Source organism: Colletotrichum abscissum, assembly GCF_030869225.1.
Source record: "Colletotrichum abscissum strain IMI 504890 chromosome Unknown Scaffold_77.1, whole genome shotgun sequence".
Taxonomy (NCBI): Eukaryota; Fungi; Ascomycota; class Sordariomycetes; order Glomerellales; family Glomerellaceae; genus Colletotrichum; species Colletotrichum abscissum.
Genome location: NW_026850522.1, coordinates 77777 through 99147, shown reverse-complemented (window position 1 = coordinate 99147; position 21371 = coordinate 77777). Strand labels below are relative to the sequence as shown.

Genomic DNA, 21371 nt, shown 5'->3' with positions numbered 1-21371 from the left:
TTAGTAGTAGCATGTGGTGACCTCATTTTTTGAACTCCAAATCGCCCGTAGTAAACCGCTCGAACTTGACCCTGTTGGGATCGACACCCTGATTAATGAGGAATTGTGACATCTCAACCATGAAGATTTCAGGACCGCAGATGTAGTACTCTGCACCACCATGACTGAGGTAGAGCTCTTCGGGCGCTATCCGTGCAAGGTCCATGCGGAGGCCAAAGTCGCTAGAGGAGGAGAGGGAGTCGTCATCTTCGACATCGGCGATCTGGGAGCGAAAGAACTTGGTGATGAAGTTGGCGCGGCTGTAAGCGATCTTGCGGATATGCTCCTCAAAGGGAGCTGCCCGGGCCGAGCAGTGAATCCATGAGATAGGGCGGATAGCCTGGCGTTCGATGATGGTGTTGCAGATGGACATGAGAGGCGTGACGCCGACGCCGGCGGAGATGAGAACGACGGGCAGAGTGCCGGCGGCGTGGGTGTCAAAGAAGAAGTCGCCAGTAGGATGCGTCAGCTCGACAATGTCGCCCGGTCTCTTCTCATCGATGAGATGATTGGAAAAGACACCAGGGTTGAGGTTAAAGGTGGCGGCTCCCTTGCCGACCTTGACGCCCTGGTCACGCTTGACGGTAATGCGGTAGTAATCCGGTCGTGGTGAGTCACTGAGCGAGTATTGTCGTGACTGATAGTGGCCGAGCTCGGGGATTGTGACGCGGATCGAGGTGTATTGACCTGGGTAGAAGTCAGGTAGCCGTTTGCCGTCGACAGGCACCATGTAGAAGGAGAAGATGTCGTCCGTTTCGGCAACCTTTCTTTCGATGCGGAACTTGCGCCATCCCTTCCACTTGTCATCATCGAACTCGCGATACATTTGGGCCTCGCGGCCGATGAGCATCTTTGCGAGGATCCAGTAGGCCTTTGTCCAGGCTTCGCGGATCTCTGGGGTCATGGCAGGACCCAGAACCTGTCCAAAGGCTTGGATGAGGTACTTTCCCACGATGTCATAGTGTTCCGGTAGAATTCCAAGGGAGCAGTGCTTGTTGCACATGCGCTCCAGCTTGGGGATGAGCTCGCTGATGTGGTTGAGGTTTGCGGCGAAGGAAAGGATGACGCCGGTCAAGGCACGGGGCTGGCGGCCGTTGGCCTGGTTGACCTTGTTGAAGTGGTCATGAAGCTCAGGATGAGCCCGCAGCATGTTGGCATAAAATATGGTCGTGATGGTCTCGCCATGCTCACGCAGAGCCGGGATCGTACCCCTGACGAGCTGTGATTGCTTGTATGTCAAAGCCATGGTTGTGATGGTTCTGCACAGAGAATTTGCTGTTTAGCTTCGGATTGAGAATACTGTTCTGTAGCCCTTGACTGATGGCAGATAGTAACTTGGTAGCCAAAAATGGGAAACCTCACGGTTCTCAAGTAGATACTTCTCGTACCCAGATACAGGGTCAAGGATGGATATCTAGGGGCAGACCGGAACGGGGATAAATGTTAAAGGGGGTATCAACAGAAATGCACAAACGCTACGGAGAAGTGGGTAAACGTCTGCGTGATAGAAGGAGAGCCGGATCCAAAGGTTTGGGAACACAAATGCAGACGTCTTTCTCGCCGCCGGGTTCGGGCCTCGGAGGAAAGATATAGAAGCTTTCAACTCCAGCCCAAGATGCCTTCGTGTACCCCGTAGAACCACTCCGATAGACACAAAGCTCAATCCTGTCTCACCCCTCCCCCTCGTCGTGCTCCATCATCGCGTGCGCTCGAGTCTTCGCGGTCTGCATGCTTCGAATCAGGCACCGCCCGTCTCGACGGATAGACATCGTATGATTTGTATGCCGTAGTGTAAAAAGAAAGCTGGTTCCTCATTTGAACACGGCTCTCATGGGCCATAGATGCATGGATTCAAGGGTGGGGGGCCCATAGAGGAAGACACTGGGCGCCGTTAATGGTTAATCCAAGGAACAGCGCCAATGGTAGCTAGTCGTTCGCGATGAACCGAGGAGCGGTTCAAAGTCAGCCCTGTCCATCGCCGGGTGGTACAAGACCGGGAAATCAGGGATACCAGGATCTCACAGGCACTAGGGAGACACCGGTAGGGGTATCAACTGGACCCTGAGGGTGACTCGAAGCCTCTCCAGTGGGACACCGCCCGTGAGCTGCCGAGCAAACCGAAGTAACGAGGAGCTCCGGGGGTCTTCTAGAAGTACGCTAAGAGGCGGGTTTGTGGTAGATATTCCGCGCAACTTTTGCTGCATGCAGTCCGAGCTGCCTCGAGGGAAACAAACTGAAGGTCTCAAGCAGTACTCCGTAGCTTTGCAGAGTGGTGATTGAGGATCTCGCGGAGACAGGTACGCTGGCTTATTACCCAGTCTGTCAGATGTAACCGGGCGCACGGAATAGCCCGGATCCTTCTCTTCACAGAGGCTGGAGCAAGGCAGACGGGAAACCTGAGCATGCGGACAGAACCCCCCAGGCTGCGATGGAGGCGGCGGTTGGAGGTGACTCTGAGTTTGCAGTCCTCTAGCTCGTCCCTTGTTCCTAACAGACGTCAGCGACACGCGATGTACAGTGGAGTAGAGAACACGCCACAGCAAGGAATTGCCGAGTTGCAATTGCAAACTCGTATGATGAGATTTGCGGTTTCCGGAATGCCTAATTGAGGGTCCACGGGGCTTCGCCCAATGGTCTCAATATTGATCCTTGGAAGTACTTTGATGCCATGCAAGGCTTTGCTTCTTTGCTTGGGGTGACAGCGAGGAGTGAGAGAAAGACAGAGGGAGAAAACGGGGGAAACAGAGGCGACAAGGGGTTGAGCGGCACATAACCACAAGCACTGTGACGCTTCTCCAGTTTACCCAGGAGCACTTTTTCACTTCCCGATTTCCCTGGAGGGGGGGAACAACGTCCGTGTGTCATGGACGGCTTTTTGTTCGGCTTTCTGCCCACTCTGTTGGAGCGCCGGGGGGGGGGGGGGTTGTATTTAATACCGTTCGTCGTCTGTTGGGTCTCACAAGTTACGCTCAAATCTCAACGCGAATTCCCATTACGACGTCGGAAAGAAAACTGAGTTTTGCCAACTGATACAATATCTATTGGTGGAGTTGCAATCATATACCCTTTCTTCGTCAAGTTTCAACTTGAGCCGGAAAGGATTGAGTGGAGTTGTCTTATTTTGCTATTCGCACTGGCCAGTTCGGCTACGGTGAGACACAGCACTACTGCGTGCTCGAACGGGGTGGTTCCTTTCGCTTGTGACTGGAATCTGCAGCGCATATGTACGGATGTGCTCGATGAAAAAGTCTGCTGAATGGAACATCTGCCAGGGCTTCTGATCCGTCTTCCATCCCGGCCGGAGGATCCGCACATGTCGCGATTGTAGAAGCTTACTCACTGCATGTCGTCACGCCACGATCTTCCAGCCTCATCTTGTTCATCTTCTCTTTTAGAGTAAATGGTGTTGAGACGGAAGCGCCATCGCGTGTCGACACTGTCCGTAGTCGGGATTCCCCGGGCTCTGGCGGCACGAAGCTCATCAACAACCCCGAACCACCCCGCATACAACCCTTGACAGTGGCCTGCTTCTCGAGCCTCGAAGCGGAAACCGTTAGCGGATCAGAGTCTTTCCGTACGCAATTGTCAGATTGTCAATGTGACCTCCACCTACAGGTATCCGTAGTATGTACTTCGTAGAGCCCACCCACTGGGCCCGTCAGTGATGTGATGAAGATCTCTCAAGATCTCGATGGACCAACAGAAGACTATACAGTAAAGTAGGGGGCCAAAAGGCCCTCGCGAATTTCCAAGGTGCCCGCCTCTTGTCATTTGTGACAGGTGTCAAATTACAATGCAAACATTGCAATATGAATCTCTCCACGCGGCGGCCGCAAACATGCCGCTTGAAGCTGTTGAACACCGAGGAGATGATCGCACTGGTGGTCGGCGGATGACCGAAGCGCAATTTCAAATGCAGGCGCCAATTCTCACATGGAATTTTGAGCCTACCCGCCCAACGTACCTAGGTGACCAGCGGATTGATAGATCCCACTGCCCCTCCGTCCGGGTTGATAAATAGACCGAGGCGTAACGAAATGGAATGTGATAAGTCATTTCGCCAAGGGATTTGTCCCCCAAGTTCCATAGGGAGGAGGAGAAAATGTTTGCTGCTCTTATTGATTTTCTTCGACGCCACCAAAGGAAACCAGACCCTCAACTTGCGGCGCTCTTCGATATTGTGGCGGCCGTTTCATTTGCTTCTGCGCGTCCCAAAAGTGAGACCTGATGCAATGCAGGTGTGACCATGGCTTTTGGTTCGATTTTGGGTCCTCACGAAGACAATTGCATGAAATCTCCGGGGGGTCCAGTTCCAACCTGCGAGATGCATCACACGAGCCAGGTGCTCGACACCACATGCTGACAAGCAAACATCGTTCCAGGCCCTGTCTAAGCAAAAAACATGCCTGTTCTGTTGCTGCTCTCGCATATTTTCAGTCTGGGAAGAAGAAATGTTTCGCCCGTTTGCCAATTTGTAATTGACAAGCAAACATCAAGCTCGTCCGGTCTAGAGCTGCTTGGACTTCTGCAACCTTCAACACCACACGCGCTTTCCACGAGCCACATGGCACCCACGAGTACGACATGATGCAACTTGAGAGAAGAAAGGAGATGCCAGCACGGCTTCTTCCCCGGCCAAGTCACCATGGGGCTGCACCCGACCAAATTGGGCTTACCTGAACCTAGCTAATGACGGGCGGGTAAAACTTTGACTTTTTCAAAGCCGACGGCGTCGAAAATCTCTTTGAATCCGCTACGCCCTTGCCCATGACAGTTAGCTCCCAGCAGTAATAACTAACGAAAGATGTTTGCTTGCCAGGTGCGCCGGCCTCCCGCTCATCGCGCATCAATGCGAAATTTCAGCCGGTGGCCCGTTGCGCATCTGCCCGGAAGCTCCAGTCGCTACATGGCCTCCACAATTTCGGGGACCAAGCACACTTGGCAAGTGGCTTCATCACCGTTGTTACCCTATCTCTAAGACCCATATGCGTCTGACACAGTGCTTTCAACGTCGCATTCAATACGGATGAGGGCCTGCGTATGGCGGGGCGGGCATTGTAGCGAACACGGCATCTAGTCTTTTGCAGGTCAAGATGTGACTGACAGTCCAAACGCTTTGGCGATGATAGATTACTGATCATGGCGACTGACTTGGACTTGGAAATCACATATACGCCGATCCAAGGCATAGTCAGGACACGAAAGTAACGAATCCGTATCCAACTACACCAATGGCGATTCGCGATCTCGTTGGTCGGCTATCGCTCAAAGCAACTTGCGAAACCATCTGCTAGTATTTCCTCATCCTTAGGTAAGCGAGGCAAGATGTCGAGCAACATACTGTATACGCAGGCTTGCGGAGACCGTATATGCATCGTATCGCAAATGATGCTTAGGGTCCAGATTTACTGCCACTTCGACCCAACATCTCGTACGAGGCATGATAATCCAGCGCATCTACTAAAGGGTCGGGCCGTTGACCTCGAATGAGCTACCACTTCCGATAGACTGAGATGACTTTTCTGTGAACACGAGTTGTCGAGGATGGAGTCTCCGCTGCGGCGTAGAACAAACCCCGAGGCTACTGTGCGGATGTGGGTATCGGCCATTCTTCACAAACATTGCCAATGGGCGTCATATGTGAAACTGAATTCTTCAGAACCCATCTTGCATACGATGACGCTACCACTTGCCATGGAGTCGGCGAAGTGATTGCGGCTCTTAAGATGTAGCTTATGTACTGTATGCATGACTGCATGACTGCATTCAAATGGGTAGTAAGCTTGTACTCCGTAGTGGATCTTGATATACTGCTAGTCAAGATATCCAGTCAACGCGAGGAACTGGTCAAAACGCGTGTCTGTGTATCGCTAATAATAGTGTACCTGGAATGAGGTGACATGAAGCCTCCGCCATCTGGCTGAATTTCACAAGACAGCCGTAAGTATTTCATATCAGGCATGACGTTCGAAGCTACATGGGATCTGTCGGTCCCATCAATCCCTCTGGTACCATCCATAACGTCAATGTCTCACTTGCACGACAGATATGACATACCTAGTTCGGTTACGAAGCGGGCGCGGAGGCTCCAAAGCCCCGCCAATTTGACGAGTTCAGTAGCTCAGGTTAGGTGATATCTAGATTGAGAACCCAAGTCAATCACACATTTCCTTATAGTTTGATGCACACCATACTCCTCGGACAAGGAGTCCGATCTATCAAAGAGACGCATCGTCAGATGAGCTAGGTACTGCAACCAGAGCCCACGTGTTATTGAGTGGCTTGCACGCCCGGCGTGAGATGTGGAGCCAAGACTACTTATGAATACGATTGCATGCATAATCTTCTGCGGCAGCTATGAGAATTGTCTCTGGGTAAGGTATGAAAGCCTCTTTGTGATGCCGGTAATTTAAGCCGTCCATGCGAGTGAGTTGTTTGCATCACCCGTGATGAATGAAATTTGACGGTCGGTTCATATGTAAGTAAGTCCTCGTCTCCAGAACGACCACGAGGATGTACGTGAGCAGAATGAGATCAAGCTTCTGCGAAACGTCGGCTAAAACAGAAATGCCAAGGTGTTCGAGAACGTCATCTAATTAATCCATGTTGCTAAAGCAAGACAATTGGATATTCGGAGGCAAGCCACTATGACTGAGGTGGGAAAAGTAACATTGGACAGATCGAGCGTGGGGGCGTCTTTCGGCATACCTAAATCTCAACAAGATTTCGACTAGACTTCAATCAGGTATTGCATCCATCAGGTTTAATGATTGTGTGGTGAGCTCAGCGCTCGTCACGCTGTTCTTGGCTTTTCTATTAATTGACTGGATGCTTGGACCGACGATGCTATGCTTGAAGTTAATGAGACTTAATTAGCACCGGAATGCACATCGACCGATCTGGAAGGAATTCTCCCCACTTCCAATATCCAAGAATACGGGGAGTCAACCAGCCACGCGACAGTCGTGGGGTTGTTTGATGCATTTGGCTGGCGGCATCGGCAGTCGACGAGGTCCCTGCAGTATCTTTGACGTCCTCTGTTCCAAATCAGGCCCCGATGAGTGACCGAGTGCCTGTTTGGGCAATGGAGACATGCAGCTTGTAGTTGGATTAACCAGATCCGATCTGGAGGAACGTTTGGGCACATTCCATGACTCCATGGCGTCATCGATTCATAGATAGCAGCAACGTTGCTACGGACGCATGGTTCATGCACAAGACAGACTCGCTATTGAGGAAACTCGCCGGTCAAAGACTGAAGCGAAAACTCACGTCATTAAGATACAAGTGAGCTCGGGAAATCAAAATTGACCGTGAAGCACTAAAGCACTACACAGTAAAGCCGCCTGATGTGGCCTGTTTCTTCTTCATCGAGGCTAGGTATCCGCATCTGGATGAGAAATTATGTGTAAGGTAGTACAGCATATGAGCTAGACCCAAAGCCACAGATGCGTGAGGGCCTCTGGGTGAGAAGATGGAAATTCTGCCCCGCGCAATAAGCATGACTCGAGAATGGTCGGGTCTGGCCGACATGGATGCCGCAGTTCGTAGTTGAGGACTTGAGAGCTGTTTGAAGCTGTTTATCGTCACGCCTTGCGACTTTTAGAGGGGACAAGTCGGAATCGTTTGGTGGTGGTTCGAGGAGCGGAGACGAGCCAATTTCTCAAAGTTAGCATTGACCTACACGCTAAAGACTACCTAGTCTCGGATCCCTCATCAACGATCATAGGCAGCAGAGGGATTGACACTGAATGATTTGAAAGCAATTCAACCGGGAAATCTAGCAAAGTTCACAACGATGATACCTGATAACGAGCGGTGAGCTCGGTCAGGTAGCAACAATGGCGCATCCCCTGGCCGGAGGGCATTCCCCGCCAACAAGGTTTCAAGCCTCGTGGCCCGTCAAACAGATTGACATGTCGGCGGTGAGCCATCGTGAAAGTTCCGAAGGGTCGCAGAGACCCAAACTTGACAGATGACAGGTGCAGGGTCAGGGGCGTGGCATGCCGTTCATCTATGAGGCCCCAAAAGGTATTGTCGTAGCGTTTTGCAGTAGCGTGACGGATGCCCAAGGCGTCGGTACCGAGTGAACGATGTTAGTGTGCTGGGCTGGGGCAGGTCACAGAACGTGCGGTTGCGCGAGTCAGGTAATTTGCAAACAAGGGGTTGTGATCTCCAGAGTTGAGTGGCGAGAGTGGGTAGGAAGCGTGCAAGGTTTGAATGTCACTGGCAGTGTTCGTTGAGGTTGAAGTTTAACCAAACTTATCAACAAGGGCAATGGGGTGAAACTTGCCCAGTTGGCCCCGTTAAGTCGTCTGCATGACCTTGCCTTAGTGCCTCCGACATTCCCGGAGTGAGACAATAGCCCTTCCGAGGCGACTCCCGGCAAGGCCCCGGTTTCGCCGGCCCGGGTCTGTGCAAGATCCCGGTCGGCGCCGAGTCGGAGCTGGTAGACACGACCCCGCGTTTTCGGCATTTACTTGCCTATCTCTCTCGGAGCATCTTTACACCCAACACACTCCGATGTCTGTCTACCTCGTGGTCACCTTATTTTAACTATATTACCAATTTCAATAGCAATCTCATCTCGAAGACTCGCATTTCGTACTTGTTTGTGTTCTCATAGTGTTGAATCTACGTCATCTACCTCGGTCGTTCACGACACAACTCAAGGTTCTCTAGAATGTCCGAGACTCCGTTTCCAGTCCCTAACGCCATCACCCCATACTGGCGCAAGGATCTGCATCCTCTAGACAGCCACCAAAGCTCCGAGACCCTGCCGGCGGAACAGGACATTGTCATTATCGGTGCCGGATACTCAGGCGCCGCTTCGGCGTACTACCTCTTGGATGGCACTGATCCCTCATCACGTCCGACTGTCACAATCCTCGAAGCCAGGCAAGCATGCTCCGGTGCAACAGCCCGCAACGGTAGGCACTCTTCCGTCACAGTATAGATGGTTCCCAATCTAACATGGTCAAGGCGGCCACGTGAGGCCGGATCTCTATGCTGGACTTCCCGCCCGCGCCAAACGATATGATCAAGAGACTGCGGATGAGATGGCGCTGTTCGAGCTTGCCAATCTTCATGCCGTGAGAGATCTCGTACAGGAAAAGAAAATTGACTGCGACTTCCGGATGACTACATCCATGGCTGTCTTGAGAGACCCGGCACTTGCAAAGCCGATCAAGGAAGGCCTAGATGAGCTCCTGCAATGGAGTTCGCCGACCGCAAAGCTCGTTCACTATCTTGAAGGCAAAGAAGCCGCGACATTTTCCGGTGTCAAGGATGCGACTGCTGTATTCTCGTTCCAGGCGGGCTCGATCTGGTATAGTCTGCAATCATTCTGTTGCCTGCGCCGGCGTAAAAGCTGATCCCCCTTCAGGCCCTACAAGCTGGTTATGTTCCTCCTGTCTCAGGCTGTCGACAAGGGAGCCCAGCTGCACACTCACACGCCCGTAATCAAAGTTTCCGACTCCCAAGAGGGCGGCTTCTGGACCATAACCACGCCCAGAGGTGTCATTAAGGCAAAGACGGTAATTTACGCTTCCAACGGGTACACGTCAACGATCCTTCCAGAGTACAAGAACCGTATCATCCCCGTCCGCGGGATCTGCAGCCATGTGGCTGCTCCTGATGGCGCCGAGCATCCACATCTCCCCATGACATACTCACTACGGCACGGAGCCAATCTATACGACTACCAAGTCACACGACCGGATGGGAGCATCGTCGTGGGCGGTGCTAGGACCGAAGTCATCCCGCGCGTCAACGAATGGTACAACGTCTGGGACGATTCGAAGCTCATCGAGCCCGCGGCTCATTACTTTGACGACCACATGCAGCGGAACTTCCGTGGGTGGGAGAACAGCGGGGCAAAAGTTGACAGCATCTGGACAGGAATCATGGGGGTGAGTTTTGCCGCGCCCCGCGAACCTATTTAGTGGACGCGAATGATGATATGGAGGTGCGAATGACTGACACAAACGGGCATAGTACACCAACGATACATACCCTCATGTCGGGCCTGTACCTTCAAAGCCGGGGCAGTTCATCTGCGCGGGATTCAACGGGCATGGCATGTCATTCATCCTATTGACAGCCAAGGGTTTGGCGAAGATCGTACGGGATGATGTGCCATTTTCGCAGTCTGGCGTTCCGCGATTGTTCGAGACGAGCGAACGCAGACTCCGGGAGGAAAAGAATGAGCTGCTCGGTTAAGTCGCCGAGCTAACTTGACAAATATGCTCTGCCCAGGCGGAAGATAGTTGTATGTAGCATGGCTCAAAGAAGAGATGAACACTCTGATGCCTATACGAGAACTCTTGCTGCTGGTTGGGATACTGAAATGCGGAAAATATCCCGCACAGACATGCTAGATACCAAACAGGCCACTGCTAGTGCAACTTGAGAACTTTGTTAGAGGATCAGCCTGGCGCTGCAGAAGTGCGGCATTGTCAGCAGATGCCGAACCATCGTGTCCCGGGTCTGGCCGAACCCCTGTCCCAACCAACCGTGCGACGCGGTGTCGAACGATGACCATATCTGCAAGGCTGAGCCCAAAATCTACTTTGATACGCTCGGCTGCATGCTGCATTCGACAGGGGGTACGGCCATGTGGGTTGTCGTCTCTTATGTTGTGGGGATCCTTGCGAATATGGATCGTTGGTGGTTCTATTCCTCGACGCCTGCGGTCAAATGCAGACACGATGCAGATGGCGGCTCTATAAGACAACAATAGATGAGGAATCATTGATCTATTCTTCGTTAATCGTCAAACTATGTAAGATTATGTACTGCCATTTCTTGGCGACAAATCGACTCTTCCTGAACCCTTTGCTTTTGGGTTTCCACCGATTCTTGATTATCATTGTTCTTCATCACTAGAGAGCTTTGTTAGGACCACCTTATCACCATGCGGTTTAGAATTTGAACTCACGATATCGATCCATCGAGCCATCCACTTGTTGACAGCCGCCTTGGCCTCGTCAACCAGACCAAGCTCGAGCAGCAACTGAACGGAACCACGGATTCCAGAGTCGAGAGCAGAGGCGATCCAAGCGTGGGTGTAGGAGGTGTGCTCGCCAATGAAGATCATCTGATTTCTACGTTAGAACTCTTGTCTTTGCTCAGTTATCCAGTAAATTGCAGGTCATAACTTACGTTATCGTACGTCTTGAAGTACTCGGGGATGTAAAGTTGATGTTGGCCAGCAACGGGGCTGACCCAGCTGCCACTCTCGAGAGGGTCGAGAACCCAGCAGCGACGATTATACTTGCCCGTGTACAGCTCACGGGTGTTCTCGCCGTGGATCTCAACCATGGCGTCAAGAACATACTGGACGTGCTCCTCCTCCGAGACGGAAGCCCAGCGGTGGCCCCAGTCGCCCGAGATGTACGAGGCCAACATGGTGGCCTTTCCGGTGCCGTTGATGTTGTACGACGGGTAGCACGTGGAACCGATACCAGCAATGTCAGAGGTGGTGCTGCAACCGCCGACGATGGGGTTTTCGTAGTGCTCCCAGAAGCGCTCAGAGAACTCGAGGGCGACCTTGCAGGCGCTGGTGTAAGGGAGCTCCTTGATGGCGTTGGAGATGGTCAAAGGCAGGGACGGGAGGCGCCACTTGCGGATGATGGAAAAGGGGACAGCCAGCAGGGCATAGTCGTACTCAGAGGTCTCAAAAGTCTGGTTCTTGAAGGACTCGCGCCATTGAAGGTTGACCTTGGAGTTCTCTGAGTCGAACTGCACGCGCTCAATCTTGCGGTCCATGGTGGTGATGTCGTCAACGAGAGGGTGGAAAGCCAGCGGGAGACGGCTGAGACCGCCGTCGATGGTCTTGTAGGAAGCAGCCTGGAAGTACATGCCCTCGTAGAGAGTGTCCCAGAATGAGGTGGCGGTGTAGCTGCCCAGGGCATCCGTCGAGTTAAGGGAGCCCTTCAGGTAGTTCACCATGAAGGCATACTCGGACCAGACATCGCCACCAAGGCCCTGAAGACCAGAGTCGAGGAATTCGCGGTGGGCCTTGAACATGTTTTGAGCCATACGGACAGAGAAGTCGCTACCAGGAAGATACTCGTCGATTTTCTCATTGAGGGTGTTGGTAGACTCATCGTAGACCGTGGCGACAGCCAGCGAAGAGTTGGCGGCGATCTGAGCCAAAGTAGGGGGCAGACCGTTGGGAAGCTTGATGCCGTTCTTATAAGAGAGACCGTTCTGGTTGCTCTGGATCCAGGGGATGAAGTCGACGCTGAGGTTCTTGTCGTGCTTGTTGAGCTCGTTCATCTCTGCAGCAAGCTGAAAGACGAGCTGGTGGTCAGTGATGTTGTAAGTGGTGTTGGTCTTGGGATCAACATAGTGCTCGGGGAAGCGCATGGGACCCATCTCCTGATAGGAGTAGTCGAAAGGACCACCACTGAGGTACTCGGTGTGAACACGGCCTCCCAGACGCTGGCCAGCCTCAATGATGCTGATGTTGGTCATGCCGGCTTGTGAGAGAACGAGGTAGCTCATCAGACCAGCCATACCAGCGCCGACGATGGCGACGTGCTTGGACTTGGCAGCGTCGACATCCACCGTGGTAGGCTCCTTGTCCTTGAGGAGGTTGACGCCCTCAAACCAGGCTCCGAGCGTGTCAATGCCGGTGCCGTTGTTCATCTCAATAGCTATGGCGCGTTAAATTATGAGACAATACAACAACATCATGAGCGCACTTACATCTCTTCAGAGCCCGGCGCTTCCACTTGTGGTGCAGAGTCTGGGGCTCACTTCTGCCCTTCAACTCGCCGGAGATACTCCACGCGGAGATGCAACCATCGGTGGCAGCATCTTCAGGGAGAACCCAGACGAGGCGCTGAGAGTCGCGCACCTCTGACTTGACGATGGTGTGGTGGGCATCGCCCATGGAGGCACCTCGACATGAACCATAGGTGAATGTGACGGTCTCTTCGATGGGCTGCTCAAGAGTGATGTGAATGTTGGACACGCGGGAGGTGACTGCGCTCCGTGTCTCGAGCTTCATAGGAAGGCCAGAAGCCGCCGCAAGGGCGCTTCCAGCAACGAAAGATAGGAACCACCGAGCCATTGTAAATGGAGAAGGCCAGTCAGAGGGAATCCGGGGTAAGCTTGGCGTGAGGATGAGTCTCTGGAATCCCTTCTCTTCTTGTCCAAGATGCGCCCGCAGCTCTTTATAGTCAGGCGCAGGTGTCGATGATAGTACGCCGGTGACGAGTAAGACGCCGGTCACTACCAGGGCTGTCGTCAAATCGATATCGATCTCGGTGTAGCCTCGAAAACGCGGCCTACGGCCACAGCACGAACCGCACCATCGGTGCCCGATCCATGAACATTACAATATTGGTCATCGGATGACGACCGGTTAGAACTTGGCGGTGTCGGACCGCTTACACTACAAGTGGCACTTCGAACTACGATAGATACAACCTCAAGGGTAGCTGGTACTGGAACAATGTTCGGCAAGTCAGGGCTCCATCGGAGACTTTCCCGCGCCTTTTGCTTTTCTTCCCTTCCCAGAGACATCAACCATACCAGAAGAAGCAGGTGAGAAACGTCAATCGCAGGGCACTTCCATGGCTCACCATGTGGCTGCCATGCAGACTGACGTCGCACAAGGGCGAGTGTCGTCTGTCTGGAGGATCCGAGTCATTGGGTGTTGGACGTTATCAGTGGAGGCGGTGCGGTGCAGGCGGGAAGATAGGGACGAGAAGCTATAGCGGCCGAATTCCAAGTTGTTTGGCGGGGCAAACAAACCCATGCCGTCTACAACGGCCCCGTTCTCTTGGAGCCTTAGTCTCCGGAGGCCGCGGTGGGGGAAGGGGGGCGCGAAGGATTGTGTGGAGGTTCAAGGTTACCGAGACCGGGGACCTATCAACTTATTCATCTACCGTAGCCATGTCGTTGGCGCCCTGATTCGTCTCTTCGCGCCCTTGGGATGAACATGGCAGATGGGGATCATGGGACAAGACGAGGATGTCAGGGATGTCAGGGATGTTGGTGTATGTAGACTTGCAGTTTGCCGGCTCCCTCCGGAAGAGTCATAGATTGAAGTCATCTACTCCGTACCCTAGAGCGATAGCTTCTGTTGTCCGAAGTACCTCATGCTGATGGTTGTGCAGTCTTACATCCTTAACATCGAGCAGTATCTGTACATTCTGCCAAGATAGCGTAAGCTCGCCCGATATCAAGTTGTGTAACTGGGCGGGATAATTTACGACCATGAGTAGTAAGAAACTGGGGGAGACTGCCTTGCGCCGCTTGACGCGTTCCTTCTCTCTGACATAAGCAAGTCGAATGAGACTGCGATATCTTAAACGATAGATAAGATATGTTCATTGATAGATAGGCTCAATAGGGGACCACAGGTTTGTGGCATCTCGGATTCGTATGCCTGAGTTGACCGGCCCGGCTCCGGTGACGGGGTGCTCTCAAGGTTGATTTACAATCATGGAGTACTCGGTAAATTGCTGGAGGTTGTGTGGATTTGAGCGGGAAAGTTTCTGTCTTTGCCAGTCGGAAACCTGGGAACCTCGAATCAATAATGGAACGTAACTTTGAGGGGAAGAGAGAAGAAAGGAGAGTAGAGACCCCTAAGGGAAGCTTGAAGCGAGTTGAGATAAGGACAAATACCGCACCAACGCAACTTTGGGGGAACTAAGGGTCGAGGTGGACAAGAGTGCCGAGCTCCCCACTAATTGGTTGAGATAGCCGATCCGAATCCCACAGGAAAAGATAAGAGATGCATTGGTTTTAGTCTCGGCATGTGGGCGGGAAGCAAGGTGGTTGGGTGGTGGTATTAAGAGAGAGAGAATCAGATAGTCAAAGGGGAAGAAGAGAAGGAACCAACGACTTGTGATGAAAAGTCGCGATAGTTTGTAGTTGAAAGAAGTTGAGCAGAACTCTCCTTGGCATACGAGAGTTTCGGGAGTCAACATGGCTCTTGAGTCTTGATGGGGGGAATAGAGTGTGACGGGCGCAAGGGTTCAAGTTGCAGAACGCATCCTTTGGCGTAATGGCATCATTGACAGCCAATAAACGCCGCGGAATGACAGAGGATTCTGAGCGGAAATCTCCACAATCGCAGAGTGCCGAGACTTTTGAATATTGAACGCACCGCTTGGCTCGCTTCTGCGGCTCTGCAACTCTCTTTTCAACTGCCCAAACCCGTTAATCGCCCATCCTTTTCCCTTTGAATCGGTCACGACCACTGTTTAACTCTATCGTTTTGCATTACTAGAGGATTGCCGCAGTATATATAGACGCTACCCTACCCTCAAATTCCGTACTATTTAACCTTAACCCTTTTCTTACCTATCCTTTTTTTTATTCTACCCTCTCCCTTATTAAGGAATTATTAAAATTATAGTTTTAATAACTTATTAATAAACTAATATTATTATTTAAAAATAGATAACCTATTTTTATATATAAGTACTAAGAGTTTTATTATTATAAAAATAATAATAAATATATTAAAGTATTTAAGAGAGTTTTTTAATAAACTTTTAATATTATTTAAAATAATTATTTTTAAATTATAAAAAGAAGCTAAGGTATTATATTAATATAACCCTATTTATCTTATTAATATTAATAATACCCTTTTTAATATAAGATATATTAATAATATTTTATAACTACGTTATTATGTTTCGTAAATCGTACTTAACGTTAATAAGGCTTTTAGTATTATTTATTAAATCTTTTATTAAAATCGTTATTATAAGGTTAGTTTAGTTATTAATATTTTAATAAATATTTTAATTTAATTTAGAAGCTCTTATAGCTCTTAAAGAGAGGCTTTTAAAATATTTATAATTAGACTTTTTATTTATTATAAACGAAGTTATTATAGTTAAAGCTATAGTAATTAAAATTATAATAATTAAAATTATAGTATTACTTACGGACCTTAATAATAAATAGTTAGTAATATAGTTATTTTTTTTTATAATAAGCTTAAAAAAGTATTTTAATTTAAGTACTAAGTAAGTATTATACTATTTTATTAAAACTATATTTTTATATTTATAACTTAGAAAGGATTAACTTTCTTTAATAATAAGGTACTTAGAATCGGTTATAACTATTTATAGATATTATAGTAGTAAGTACTAGGGCCCTATGGGCCCTATAACTTAGCCTCAGGCTACGAGGCTAAGCTCTTAGTAATTACATAACGAGCTAGATTACTAAGCTTAAAGGGCTAGCTTATTAACTTCTATTTACTATTTTATTTTTTCCCTTTTTACGTTAAGTTTTTAATTAATTAAGTTAATATAGTAGCGTTCTAACCTACTTCGAGATCCTTTTCGTAATACTACTTAACGTTACTTAACTAATTATTTTTTAAAAACGGAACGATAATATCTTAATTAATTAACTACTTACTATTCTAACTAGCTACCCCTATTAAAAAAATATATAAAAAAGCTAAGTAATAGCTAATTAAATTAATTATATATAAGTAACGTAATTAATACCCCCTAAGTATATACCCCTTTTACTAAACATAATAGTTAAAAAATATAGTTAAAGAGGCTAGGTCTCTTTTTATATTAATAGTTTTTAGTAAAATTACTATTTTTATAAGTTTTAATAGAGCGTTATAAGCTTTAATAAAAGTACTAAGCTCTTAGTTATTAACCTTAAGGTCGCGCTATTTAACTAACTAATAGAGCGCTTCTTATCCTTTATTACTTAGGCTAATTACTTAGCGTACCTTAATAACGTAGCTAATTAGCTTATTTTACCTATTTATATCTATAATAATATCCTCTTTAAAAAGAATATTAAGTAGTATATTAACCTCGACCTTATTTAAGAACTATACTTTAAAAATAATAAAAAGACCTTACTTAAATAGATCGAATAATAATTAAAAATACGTATTACTTAGTACTAATTAAAATAGGTCCTAGCCTCTATTATTAGCTAGTTAAGTAATAATACTAAGTACTTATATATAATAACTTATAAAAACCTCGACCTTATATATATTACTATTATAGAGCTCCGTATTATAAAAAAAGCCCTTACCTAAGCTTATATTAATAATATGGCTATAGTTAAGAAATTAAAATAATTAAAAAACGGCTCTTAGGCCGGCTCTATTTAAAATACCGCTACTCTTAGTATATTAAAATAATAACTAGCATACTTAAAAATATAGGGTAACTATAAAACTACTTTAGCCTCGTTTTATCTTACTACTTATAGCTCTTAAAAAATACTTAATATATTTATTTTTATAAATAATAATACTAGTTTTAAGTTTACTTACTAGCTTTAGTATATTATAAAACGCTTAGAAAATACTAATTATAATACGGATAAGTACTACTTAGAGTATATTATTAATAAGATTAGAGGTAGTATTACGGAGTTTATATACTTAATACTAATTTCTAACGAGATTATTACGGCTAAGTAGCTATTTTATAAGCTTAAGTCGGCTTATATTAGCCTAATTATTATAAATAACGCTAGTTATAAGCTAAATATATTTATAATTATACTTAAAAACGTTTATTAAAAACGCTCTATATTTACTAAGCTTGCGCGTATTAATAAGCTTCTAAAGTCTTAATAAAAGTACTATTTCTATAATAAGCTATTTATATATTTTTATAACTAGGCTATATTAAAGTACCTAAATAATATAGCTACTTTTTAAAAATATACTAAGTACGTTGCTTAGTTAGTTAACGTAATATAGCCCCTTTTTATAAAAGACCGCCCGGTTAAGGCTTTTAACTAAGCCTACTAAACTTTAAATAAAAATAATAAAAATAGTAAAAATAATAAAAATACTAGAGGTATTAAATAGGACCGAGGTTATACCTTTATTTATAAAATAATCCCTAAAGCCCTATATTAAAAGCTTAAGAATAGTAATACTTACTTTATCTATAATAATACTAGATATATCTCTAAAAATTACCTTAAAAAGCTAAAGATTACTATAACTATAGTTAACGCTACTATAAGCCCTATTAAAATAGAGTTAGGTTTAAAAAACTAAAACCCCTAGTAAAAATAAATTCCTAGCTAGGGGATATATATAAAAAGGATAGAAAATTAGTAATTAATTTAGTAAACTTATAGGATCTCGTAAGGGGCTAGCCCCTTAAAATAGAGCTTATATTAATATTTAATAAATATAGAATTTATTTAAGAGCCTTATTTAATATAAGAGTTAATAAGTATAGATTTATAAATAACTATATAACCTCTCTATTATAATAGTTCTATATAGCCTTATTTTATAAATTATAATACTTAATCCTTATTACTAAGTTTAATAAAAAGTAATTAAATAATATTAGCATAATATAAATCGCTAACTTATATATTAATTAATAGGTCTTTTTAAAAGTACCCCTTTTTTAGCTTAATATAAGCCGCTACGACTTAATCCTAGGGCGGAAGTAGTTTAAGTATTACGGGGTAAACCCTAATATTCGCTACTAACGATTAATATAGCTTAAGAACTTATTATTATAAAAGACGCCCTTTATTATTATTAAAAATATTAAGGACCTATATACCCCAGAAGTTATTAATATATAATACTAAATCGACGCTAACTATTAGTAAGACCTATTTAAAATAAATATAACCCGTTATAATTAAAAGCTTTAGTAATAGTAGTTAAAGGGTATATTAATTAGAGTATTACTATACTTATTAAAAATAATAGCTTATTAAATATAGTAGTTAAACGAGGTTAAAAATATAAGAAAAATAGAGCGCACCCTTAACGGTACTAGTATTACCCTAATAAAAAGGGCTAAGTAGTAAAAACTATACTTAATAATAATATAAATAGATATTACTTTTATTAGCGCTCCCGTTTTTAAAAAGAACTTTAAGTAGAACGATATTAAAATAAGCTCTATATTACTTTATAAGCTTAATTATATTATAAAAAATAAAAAAGAGGAAGTAAACCCTTTATTTAATAATAACTAGGTTACTTATAACCTTATAATAACGAACTTACTAAAGTATTTATAGCCCTAAACTAACGTTTTTAATAAAGCGGCTAGTAATATACTAGCGCCTTATAGGCTATATAACTATAAAATTAAGCTCTTAAATAGTAATAAGGAGAAGCTAACTTATTACCCTTTATATAAATAATTAGTACCCGAGCTAGAGGTTATAAAAGCCTATTTATTAAAGTACTTATAAAAGGGATTTATCGAGCTAAGTAATACTCCTTTCGTATTATTAATACTATTTATAAAAAAGTATAATAGTAGTTTACGTTTTTATATTAACTTTTATAAGCTTAATAAAGTTATAAAAAAAAATTATTACTTATTACTACTTATTAATAAAACCCTTACGTAGCTAAGTAGGGTAAAAGTATTTACTAAACTAAATATTAAGTAGGCCTTTTACTATATTTACCTCGACCTAGCTTTTAAAGATTTAATAACGTTTAGAACCTATTACGGGGCGTATAAGTATAAAGTAGTACCCTTTAGGCTCTATAACGGGCCTATTACGTATTAATAATATATAAATAAAATACTAATAAAGTACTTAAATAACTTTTATATAGTATATATAAATAATATCTTAATCTTTTTTAATAACCCCTTTTAATATTAAGAGCATATTACTAAAGTACTAGATTGCTTATAAAAAGTAGGCTTATAAGTAGATATTAAGAAATACGAATTTAGTATTATTTTTATAAAATACCTAGGCTTCGTAGTTTTTATAAAAGGTATATAGCTTAATAAGGAGAAAGTTTTTATAATTAGAGATTAAAAACTACTTATATTACTTAAGGGTATCTAGTCCTTCTTTAGGTTCTATAACTTTTATAAGAGATTTATAGGGGATTACGGCTACTTAGCTAGGCCCCTTACGAAATTAATAAATAAAAGAGTTCTTTTTAATTTTAGTACTAATTATAAAATAGCTTTTATAACTATAAAACTAATACTAACGTTAGCGCTAATCCTTTACTATTTTAAACTAGAGCTACTAATATAGCTAAAAACTAACGCCTCTAACTTAATATATACTAGAGCGCTATTATAATAATAAAAAAATAACGGGTTATAGTACTTAATAACCTTTTATTTAAAAATAATAAGTAATATAGAGCTTAATTATGCTATTTATAATAAAAAAATACTAATAATAGTACTATACTTAAAAAAATAGCGCGCGGAGCTTATAAGCTATAAGTATAAGTTTAACGTTATTATAAACTATTAACTATTACTATTTTTTATAACTAAACGCCTATTTAACTTATAATAAGCTCGTTAAGCTAACATACTAGCGGACTTTAATTTTTAAATCTATTATTACTTAAGAAAGGAGAACGTACTAACTAACGCCCTATTATAAAAAATAGAAAATATCCGTACTTAATAAGTACTAAAAAAGGCTAATAAGACTTAAGTCTTCTTATTATTAAGACTACTATTCCTTAATATTATAATAGAACTATGGGCGCTATTAAGCGCTATAATTAGTTAACTATAGCTTATAATTAACTCGCTCTTACTAAAAAACGGGCTCTAGGGGTACTTATTAATAAAAGAAATTTTAAAACTTAATAAAGACCTTATTATAATATTTTTTATATTAATATAAGCGCTAATAGTTAAAGGGCGCGAGTACTAGTTTATTTAAAACGACGGATTATTAATAATAAATAAAAAGCTTATAATACCTAAAAAAAAGAACTTTTATATTATAATTATTTATAAAGCCTATAAGTAAAAGCTCCTTACCTATTTAGAATATAATAAGGTTATAAAAATAATTAAGTAATAATATTACTAGCCGGGCTTAATAACGGATATTTATTAATACGTATAGAACTATTATACTTATTATTAATTATAAAAGCCGTATAATAAGCCCCCGGGGGAGCTAAGACTATTTTTAATACTTAACTACCCGTAATAGTATATTTCTACTAACTTTATAACTATCCTTATTAATTAAAAAAAATTTAATAATATTTAAGTAGTAGTAAACTACTTAGGTAAGAGGGCGATATTTATTCCTTATTATAAAACTATTATAATAAAAAATATAAGCTAAATATTTTACGAACGAGTACTACCTATTTTCAGCTTATTAAAAACTATTATATTAAACCGAGGCCCCTAATTTATTTCCGATTTCTAAGGAGAGCTCTATAAGATTTATAAAGTTAAGCTATAATTATTAATAACTAACTATTTTTAAATAAATAGCTAAATAGAAATACTAAACTAATATATTTTATAATAATTAAGATTATTAATTAACTAATACTTAGATAATTAGAGTAATATACT

At 44.1% G+C, this 21371-nt stretch overlaps 3 protein-coding genes across 3 annotated transcripts; 1 reads left to right on the top strand and 2 right to left on the bottom strand.

Moving 5' to 3' along the window:
* Nucleotides 1-22: 22 nt before the first annotated feature.
* Nucleotides 23-1285, bottom strand: CABS01_15956 (globin; the record flags this gene model as incomplete). Its single annotated transcript, XM_060549288.1, has 1 exon — nucleotides 23-1285. The coding sequence occupies one exon, from the start codon at nucleotides 1283-1285 to the stop codon at nucleotides 23-25; it is 1263 nt and encodes a 420-aa protein (XP_060390822.1).
* A 7437-nt stretch (nucleotides 1286-8722) lies between these two features.
* Nucleotides 8723-10260, top strand: CABS01_15955 (FAD dependent oxidoreductase; the record flags this gene model as incomplete). The annotated part of the gene is made up of 4 exons (XM_060549287.1): nucleotides 8723-8969; nucleotides 9022-9367; nucleotides 9425-9950; nucleotides 10036-10260. The coding sequence occupies 4 exons, from the start codon at nucleotides 8723-8725 to the stop codon at nucleotides 10258-10260; spliced, it is 1344 nt and encodes a 447-aa protein (XP_060390821.1).
* Nucleotides 10261-10906: 646 nt separating this feature from the next.
* CABS01_15954 (L-amino-acid oxidase) lies at nucleotides 10907-13120 on the bottom strand (the record flags this gene model as incomplete). The annotated part of the gene is made up of 3 exons (XM_060549286.1): nucleotides 10907-11137; nucleotides 11203-12701; nucleotides 12754-13120. The coding sequence occupies 3 exons, from the start codon at nucleotides 13118-13120 to the stop codon at nucleotides 10907-10909; spliced, it is 2097 nt and encodes a 698-aa protein (XP_060390820.1).
* Nucleotides 13121-21371: the final 8251 nt, after the last annotated feature.